At 40.0% G+C, this 9,368-nt stretch overlaps 1 protein-coding gene across 1 annotated transcript; it reads left to right on the plus strand.

The window, feature by feature from the left end:
- Positions 1-2,495: 2,495 nt before the first annotated feature.
- fbxl3l (F-box and leucine-rich repeat protein 3, like) lies at positions 2,496-8,767 on the plus strand. The gene is made up of 5 exons (XM_037781189.1): positions 2,496-2,822; positions 4,496-4,856; positions 5,125-5,247; positions 5,445-5,616; positions 6,458-8,767. The coding sequence occupies exons 2-5, from the start codon at positions 4,497-4,499 to the stop codon at positions 7,099-7,101; spliced, it is 1,299 nt and encodes a 432-aa protein (XP_037637117.1). The 5' UTR covers positions 2,496-2,822; position 4,496; the 3' UTR covers positions 7,102-8,767.
- The last annotated feature ends 601 nt before the right edge of the window (positions 8,768-9,368 follow it).

A 9,368-nucleotide genomic window follows, 5' to 3' on the forward strand; every position in this document is an offset into this window, starting at 1 on the left:
AGTTATATTAATATTTGAGGCACAGCTGCATGCTTTTGAAGGTCTAAGGATGCAGAGGGGAAACTAGAATGACTTGCACAAACTGATTTCAAACAGCTTCACTTTTGTATTCCTGATCATGGCATGCCAAATACTAAAAGCTTTTTCTGTCACCATGCAACCATGCATCATTGATTATATGATACTGAGAAACAGTGTTTACAACACCATCTGCTAACTGGGAGTTTTATTTTGTAGTAATCGTGACATGATAAATGGCAAACTATATGGGAAACATTTGTCACAATAAATGGTAAAGGTGGGTTAAATGGCCACACACACACACAAGTATGCTAAATGGAAAACACAAAAACAACATCAGAGCTGCCAAGTCTGTAAAAGTACATTTTCATACTATAATCATATAGTAGTATTTACCAATATTTAACAGTGAGAGCAATTGCATTATGGGAACCTGCTGTCAAAAGACTACTGCTATATTGTGCTTATGAATGCAAAACAATGATCATACAGTAAATGCATGCACATATATGCAATATCTTACAAAAACCCAATGAGCCTGTATGATGAAGTATAGTGGCTGATTCACTCCTCCAGCCATCCTCCTTGTCAGTGTGCAGGATCTACTGGACACAAAGACATCCATCAACACAAACCATATGCGAGCATCAATAGACGCACAAACAATAGCCTCAAACAGTGTTTGTGTTGGCTTTAATTAGTTACAGGAAAAGGAAATGCAAACATGAAGAAGCACCAATAACAAATCCTGCCTGTTAAAGCACAAGTAACCTACAGTTTTCCCCAAGGATGTAAGCTCACTGTATTCATACTGCAGGCGTACTTCACTTTCTACTTCCCTTACCAAGAAGAAGTTTATTCAAGTGTGCTATTAGTATACATCTTTTAAACTTGAAATAAGAGAGTATACTTTCAGTTGACTTTTTATGTACTTATCAAAGATATACTTAAAGTGGCAGTAGGCAGTATATTTTGGCATCATTGGGCAAAAATTCCATAATAACCTTTCAGCATATTGTAATTTAAGTGCTCTGAGAGATACTTGGACTTCTGCACCTCATCATGGCTCTGTTTTCAGGCTTTAGAAAATCAAGCCTGTGACGGGAGACTTTGACCAATCACAGGTCATTTCATTGAGGGAGCAATCCTATTGGCTGTGCTCCGGTCGTGGGACCGGTACTTGCCGTTCCTTCACTAGGTTTCACAACGGTGGCGGCGTCACAAACTTTTTCATTTTACAGCTAAACCCTGCACTACAAGATGATTCTGAAAACATTTGAGGAAAGAAATAGGCATTAGAGTAACATAATATTGATTCATATTTGATCAGCGCTGCCTAGTTTGACGTTTGGTCGGAGTTTGCGAGTGATTGACAGCCGGCTCTCATAGACAGCAGATGGATAGCAGACCTCAGATCAGCTCTTACTGCTTGTTTTCCTCCAATCTGTGAAATCTTGCAGATGCCGTTGGGAGCACCGGAGAACACCGGAGGACACTGTTTTTTTCAGGTTACCTGTTTCATGTACTACTGTCACGATATAGAGACCGTTTTATAGAAATAACTTTTTTACTGACAAGTATACGGAAAAGTCTAAGTATACTTGGCTCATACTGACAAGTATACAGAAAAGTCTTAGTTTACTTGGCTTATACTGACAAGTATACAGAAAAGTCTAAGTATACTTGACTTATACTGACAAGTATACAGAAAAGTCTTAGTTTACTTGGCTTATACTGACAAGTATACAGAAAAGTCTAAGTATACTTGGCTTATACTGACAAGTATACAGAAAAGTCTAAGTATACTTGACTTATACTGACAAGTATACAGAAAAGTCTAAGTATACTTGACTTATACTGACAAGTATACAGAAAAGTCTAAGTATACTTGGCTAATAGGCCTACTTGTACTTAATCTTTTAATCGAGATACTTAAGAAAGTATAATGAAGTATCATTGCCCTACAGGCCCAACAGAAAGGTATACTTGGCTTGTAGTTGTGCTTACTTTTAGATAGATAGATATTAGATTAGATAGATATTATATATATAGATATTATTAAAAGTTTATTTAAATATATATTATATATATTAAAGTTTATTATTAAAGTTATTATATATATTAAAGTTTATTATTAAAGTGTATGACAGAGCATTTTGTAACTTTGCAATAAAAACACCCTCTACAACGTGTAGTGTTCAGCATTTATTAAACATTATGGTAGGCCTATTTACTCTGCAAATATCTTTGATTATTAATGACCATTTTTACATCTCACACACACACGCGCACACACTGACCTGCTTCCCAAGTGCGCGTGCACATAGTATGCTATCTTATTCTAGCTGCTCATAGGTCACACACACACACACACATGCACGCACACTAGTGTACATAAATAAATCAAAGCAAATGTAACCTCTCTTTAATAAGGATGCACAGGAGCATGTAGACATCCCCCTCTATACAGTATATCTTTGCATGCATGGTGGTGGGGGTGTTGTGGTCAGGTAGACATCCCCTCTATATACCTCTGCATGCATGGTGGTGGGGGTGTTGTGGTTGGAGATGCAGCCGAGCAGATCCATGTTTTGTCCCCCGCTCAGCTCACGTGTCTCTGCTGCTCGGCAGCGCCCGTCAAGCTGTCGCTAAAGCCGAGAGGAGAGCTTATTATGGGAGCTGCTGCTGCTGCTGCTGTCCTATATAAGCTGCAGCAACACACTGCATTTCTGCAGTTCTCCCCAGCCATGGATTCCAGTGGACGCTGTCCGAGAGCAAAGTGTTGTTTGTGAGACATTCATGTAAGTAACACGTGTTTTTATTGGTGTTTATTTTTCTGTGTTTGAAATTATTATGGGTCTGTTATGCTCATAAAGCGTCCAGATTTCTGTAAATGTGTCTAGCTGGCGCCACATGTGGTGCTTTATACTATTGAGTTCAGTCCAGTCCAGTCCAATTAATAGGTTTGAATATAAGTAGTAGCCTACTGTTCATCTATCATGCTCTTAAAGAGCTGTCTGAAGAGTCACCAGAGTATCAAGCTTCAAAACTTGTTGTAAATTGTTATTTATAGACTGGACCAGCTGTAAACAGACTTTACAGGTTGTTGAAACCTGTAGCTGAAGCCTCACAGCAGAGCAGGTCTGGTTACTGAAGTGAAGATACTTTCAATTATACTCGTAATTTTTTATGATTATTTATTTTTTATTATTATTATTATTATTATTTTTTTAACTCTACTCTTTCTTTTTGTCATTATTATTATTGTTATTTCTTTTCTTGGTTTTGTTTTGGTTTTGAATGTTGAGGTTGTTTTCTCTAGTGTACTTGATGGGTTTGTCTGTAAGCTCATCTACCTAAAAGTTGGTTTATAGACTGTTGTAATTACAAACAGTGGATTGCATATATGAAAACAGCCTTGAAAAAAGGAAAAAATAAAGTATAAAAAAAAGAAAGAAATTATACTCTTTTTTTAGAAGACTTTTATAAATAAGCATGAGCCAATAATGATTTAAAATGTAATAGTATCAGCTCACATTCAGATAAAGACTGCAATGCTGTGGAAAAATATGAGTCCCCAGTTATGAACCTAGTGAGTGTGACATTTCACACTGGTGGGTCATGCATGCGTACAGAGATTACATAAGTTTTATACTGGGACTGAGTGAAAGATTGCCTCAACAAGACTGCAGGAAAATCTTTGCAAAAAGGCTTCATCATCACTTCGTCCACAAGTGTTTTGACAAGTTTTTATGAGGTGAGTTTGCTATTATTCAATATCCATCAGAAGACCATATTTGATAGAGGCTTCAGTGCAGGTTATATCAGCAGTGGCAGTTTTCATGTTCATGCATGCAAGCTTGGGTGATATAAGCGGTAGTTTTTTTTTTAACTCAGTGTACGATAGAAGAACATGAGACGTGCACTTGGCATTTTCACAGAAATTAGTGGTAGATTTTAAAGTATAAATTGTCTGATAGAATTAGCAGTTTGTTTAATAAACAGTTGTTATAGATTATTATTGATTTATTAGAGTCAATTCCTGCCAGTGTGTTAAAACATCTGGTAAAATATTAAAAACAAACCATTTTCAGTAATGATACTGATTCAGATTTAACTGCTAGTAGACATGGGGGTTAAAAACAAGGATTCCAAAGAGTTGGAGATGTTTATCCTTAAAGCCAGAAATGACAAGCGGTGATAATATGCTGGATGAAAGAGTAACTTACTTCTAGAGGTCTAGTTATTAAATAACTACTATCTTTTATGTAGACAAGGAGAGAGAAACTAACCTTATTTTAGGTGAAATTCACAAAATTTTGCCTGGTTTCAGCCACAAACCTGAGAGTGTACTGTGCCTCTCAGGTCAAAAACCAACAAATATACTGATGTACACACTGTGCATGGATCATTTTACTGTTTGCATTTAAACTTTGAACATATCATGATCTCTGTGTGTGCTGATTTCTTTCAGAATGAAGCGAGGAAGGACAGGTTTCAAGTCAAAGTGCCAGCTCTTCCCCTCCCACGACAAGAGGGCTAAAAGACAGAAGCGGAGGACGTCCAGCTTTGCCCTGACCTCAACAGAGGACTGGGGTAACCTGCCCCACCATGTCGTCCTGCAGATCTTCCAGCACCTGTCCCTGGTGGACCGGGCCAGGGCCTCGTCCGTCTCCCGCTGCTGGAATGACGTCTTTCACTCCCCCGATCTGTGGAGGAGGTTTGAGTTCGAGCTTAATCAGCCGGCCACGTCTTACCTGCGCTCCACTCATCCTGACCTCATTCAGCAGATCATCAAGAGGCATGCCCAGCACCTGCAGTATGTCAGCTTCAAGGTAAAAGCCCTTCCCTGCTGTCACCCATTTCTCCTCTCCTTTCACCTCCACCTCCATTTTCACAACACAGCTGCCACGAAAACAATATGTGGCCTTCTTAATCCAAACCACCTGCTGCAGAATTGATAGTGACGCATCGGCTGCCTTGGCATTAGTGGGCTTAACACATCCAGGGCTGAGATTATTCTTACAGTGCACCTCCGTCTCTCCATTCCTCATTTTTGTGTGTGTGTTTTACCTAAATGTTGAATCCCTGCTTGTAATTCAGGTGGATAGCTGCACCGAATCTGCAGAGGCGGCCTGTGACATCCTCTCCCAGCTGGTGAACTGTACCATTAAGACCCTGGGGTTGATTTCCACGGCACGGCCCAGCTTCATGGATGTGTCTCAGGTAAGAGACTGCCTGTGCTTCATACACACATCTCAGCACTTTCACGGCTGCCCTGTTTGTTATAAAAAGCTGGATTAGCCACATCATGTCTGTCGATTGCACGTCAATCTGAAGACGGTAATCATTCTGCACAAATCCTGCTCATTTATCTGCTATCAGACATTCTGGTTTAATCAGCGTTGTTTGTCCCTCCTCAGGCCCACTTTGTGTCTGCACTGACAGTGGTGTTTGTCAACTCCAAGTCCCTGTCCTCCATCAAGATTGATGATACGCCAGTGGACGACCCGTCCCTGAAGGTGCTGGTCGCCAACAACAGCGACACCCTGAAGCTGCTGAAGATGAGCAGCTGTCCTCACGTCTCCCCAGCAGGTCACTGGGATTTTTTTTAAAAGGGGATTTTCTTGTTTTGCTTTTATTAGTCAGCAGCAACAGTAGAGAGTGGGCCAGAAATGAGAAGAGAGAGAAAGGGGGAATGAAGTGTTGCTGCTGGCCAGGCTTGAAGTACAAGCACAAGGTCAGTGTATTAAATCCCTAATGTAGGCCACCAGGATGCTCCATGTTGCTTTACTTTGGCATTACAAATCGCATACTTATTACTTTTAATACATACTGCAGCTGCCCTTACAAAGTACGTACTGTTGCATGCAGTATGCATACAATTGGGACAGACTACTTTGTCAAAACATTGCGCCTTGAACTTTGACCCTTGTGTTCATATATCTGCTGTGCAGAGGATTGTTGGTCAGAATAGCCAGTAAAGCATGCTTGCATACTCCTAAATGCGACTGGATGTAGTAGGACATCCTGGTATTTTTGGCCTACTGTATTTGACATACTATGTATTGGGACATACTAAATATTTTTCTGGCATACTAAATAGTATGGTAGTATGGGTATTGGAACGCACAGTTTGTATTATAATTTTGTAAATTGTACATTTTTATTCTTATTTTATTCTAACGTTTTATCTATTCTTTGTTATTATACTGTTTGTCTCGCACCAAAAAGCCAAAGAAAATTCCTCGTGTATACCCCTTACACCTGGCAATAAACACCTTTCTGATTCTGATTCTGATTTGTGACTAAATAGATGATCGATATTTCAGTCAACTGAACGAAATCGCACATCCTTAGAGCCAAGCTGATTATTTGTCCTTTTTTCAAGGATCTGCTCCCATTCAGATGTTCTGACGTCTCTTTCTGTCCTCAGGTATCCTGTGTGTTGCAGACCAGTGCCATGGACTCAGGGAGCTGGCGTTGAACTATCATCTCCTGAGCGATGAGCTCCTGCTCGCCCTGTCCTCTGAAAAACACGTCCACTTGGAGCACCTGCGCATCGACGTGGTGAGCGAAAACCCCGGGCAGACACACTTTCACACCATCAAAAGGAGCAGCTGGGAGGCTCTGGTGAGACACTCGCCTAAGGTCAACATCGTCATGTACTTCTACCTCTACGAGGATGAGTTTGAGCCCTTCTTCTGCGAGGAGACTCCCGTCACCCACCTGTACTTTGGCCGGGCGGTTAGCAAAGAGATGCTGGGACGCATCGGGATGAACTGTCCCCGGCTGGTGGAGCTGGTGGTGTGCGCCAACGGCCTGGAGCCCCTGGACGAGGAGCTGATCCGCATCGCCGAACGCTGCAAAAGCTTGACTGCCATCGGGCTGGGCGAGTGCGAGGTGACCTGCAGCGGCTTTGTGGAGTTTGTAAAGACGTGCGGGGGCAGGTTGACTCAGCTGTCAATCATGGAGGAGGTGTTGATCCCAGACAGCAGCTACAACATGGAGCAGATCCACAGCGAGGTGTCCAAGCACCTGGGCCGCATGTGGTTCCCCGATATGATGCCCACCTGGTAGGCTGACATAAAGCCAGAAGGGAGGGCTGCAGTGTGATGATGGGTTCTTTTTGGACAGGCGAGAGACAGTTTCTCTGTCGTCAGTGTTCATTTCTAAATCTGTCACTTGTATTTTTACCTGCAGTAGATTTGATATAAGACTGAAAATGCTTTCTTACTTAAAAACAGATTGATTTCTGTCGGCTTTCTCTCCAGATCCAGATATATCGTGATGTGACATCTTGGATGTAGTAGGTTCTTTCAGTCTGTGAAGGATGGTCTGAATTGCAACCTTTCAACCATTGTGCGTAAAGGATGTGGATCTGCCATCTGCTGGTTGCTTATGTTAAAAGCATCACACTTCATCATTTATGCTGAACAGCATCTCCCACAATACATCAGTGTGTGCTGTTCAGTGAATTCTGGGTCTTATTTTGTGGTGAAATGTTAATTATTTTCCTTATTGCTACATCCCTCTAAGTCTCGCCCTATCTACTCCTCCTTAGCATTCCTACATTTACCATGATACAGTTTGAGACCTCGTCTGGACTCATCCAGCCATTGGTAGAAAGAGCACGAACAATAGTTATAATAATGCAGTACAGAGAGAACAAGAGTTTCCAGTTGAGCCAGAGCAAGTCACACCTTCATGTAAAATGCAATGGACTCAAGTCTATCTATGTTTGTGTCAGTGGAGACTTTAATAGTTCAACTATACTACAACATTTTGATTTGGTTTTCACTTGTCAGTTAAAATATCTGAATTTAATTTAAAGGCTTTAAATGGTGCTATAAAATATCTGAATTCAGCTTTAGACATCTAAACCATTCATACGGACTATCTTCTTTTTTTCACTGCTAAACTTGATTTTATTTTCCATTCAAATTGGCATTCAAAGCGCATGTTCTATGTTTATAGTCTGAAATCTAAGTTGATAAGACAATTGTCATTTTGACCTAACAAACTCTCATTCTTAGAGAGATATCTCCATGTGATGTTTGTCATTATTGTCATCTTCTAAATTTGCTTAGTGATCCTCAATGATAAGATAAAACACAACCAAACCACAAAATGGACCCTGGAATACAATGAACATCACACATTCTGTAGTTAGTAATAGTAAAAACAGTGTTTTAAGTTCTGTTGTCACAGGTTTTCATCAGAAATATGCATATTTCAACGGGTTATGAAGAACTGAAGAGTTATGTTTAAGCTTTTTTTTTACAAAAAATATTTCAGATGCACTTTATTTTTTAATGTATATGGACATCCCTGTTCATCTAGGAGCACTGGCTAAAACAGATGAAGGTTTCCACACTGGATGTCTTTACCATGTTCAAAATAGAGGCCTTTGTGACAATCATAGTAGTAGTTTGAGTTTCATTTTTTTTACCATGATATATTTTTGTTACCACATGGTACAAATTTATTTTGTACAAAATAGTTTTGGTGCGTTAAATTAAATAAATCCCCCCAGCATCCAGTGCCACACTGCAACAAACGATGCATTAAAACAGCTGTAAAGATCTGCCTTGTATTGGTTAATTTGTCACATATCACACATGTTTACATGTTTTCTTTCTGTATGTGCAGCAGTGACAGGGTTGCTCAGCTCTGCTTCACTGTAACAGCTGTTTCTTTAACTTATGCTGTATTTAATTCTCAATAAAGATTATGTTTAATTAACTTAAATGTTGTGTATTCTTGCTGCTATAATATGATCAAGCCTTTTTCTGACTTTGTCCCTTTTGACCTTTGTGCAGCTTTTCATGTTCAACACTAGAGAGCAGCAATGGTCTAACTGGAGGCGGTGGGACCTTATATAAGCAGAGTTGCTACTGTATAATGAAGTATGCCAATGATAACTCAGCCCTTTTTACAAGTGGATTCAGCTTGTGCACACTCCATTTACATAAAAATGCTCCAGACTTTGTAGCTTAGGAGCCTTTTTCTTCTGATTCTTCTGAATTTACCTTTTTGCTTGTTTGATGCTGCATCTAAAATAAGATGACACACACTCACACACAGTTGGGATAAACACAGTTTGATTGTTTTCACGTGTATTTTCACAGCACATTTTACAGATATACAAAAAACTACACACAAGTAGTCACAGGCCCAGCCTACAGCATAAAAACATAATTTTCTATACAGGCAAATTTAATGGAAAATCTGTAAACTACACACACGTGTGTGTCGGCCTCAGTGACAGGATGCATTGTGACTGTTTAGGGTATCTAGGTGAGAGGAATATATTAAACCAGCTAAGCATTTTGTTCTGGAAAAGT

Source organism: Sebastes umbrosus, chromosome 9 (genome assembly GCF_015220745.1).
Source record: "Sebastes umbrosus isolate fSebUmb1 chromosome 9, fSebUmb1.pri, whole genome shotgun sequence".
Classification (NCBI taxonomy): Eukaryota; Metazoa; Chordata; class Actinopteri; order Perciformes; family Sebastidae; genus Sebastes; species Sebastes umbrosus.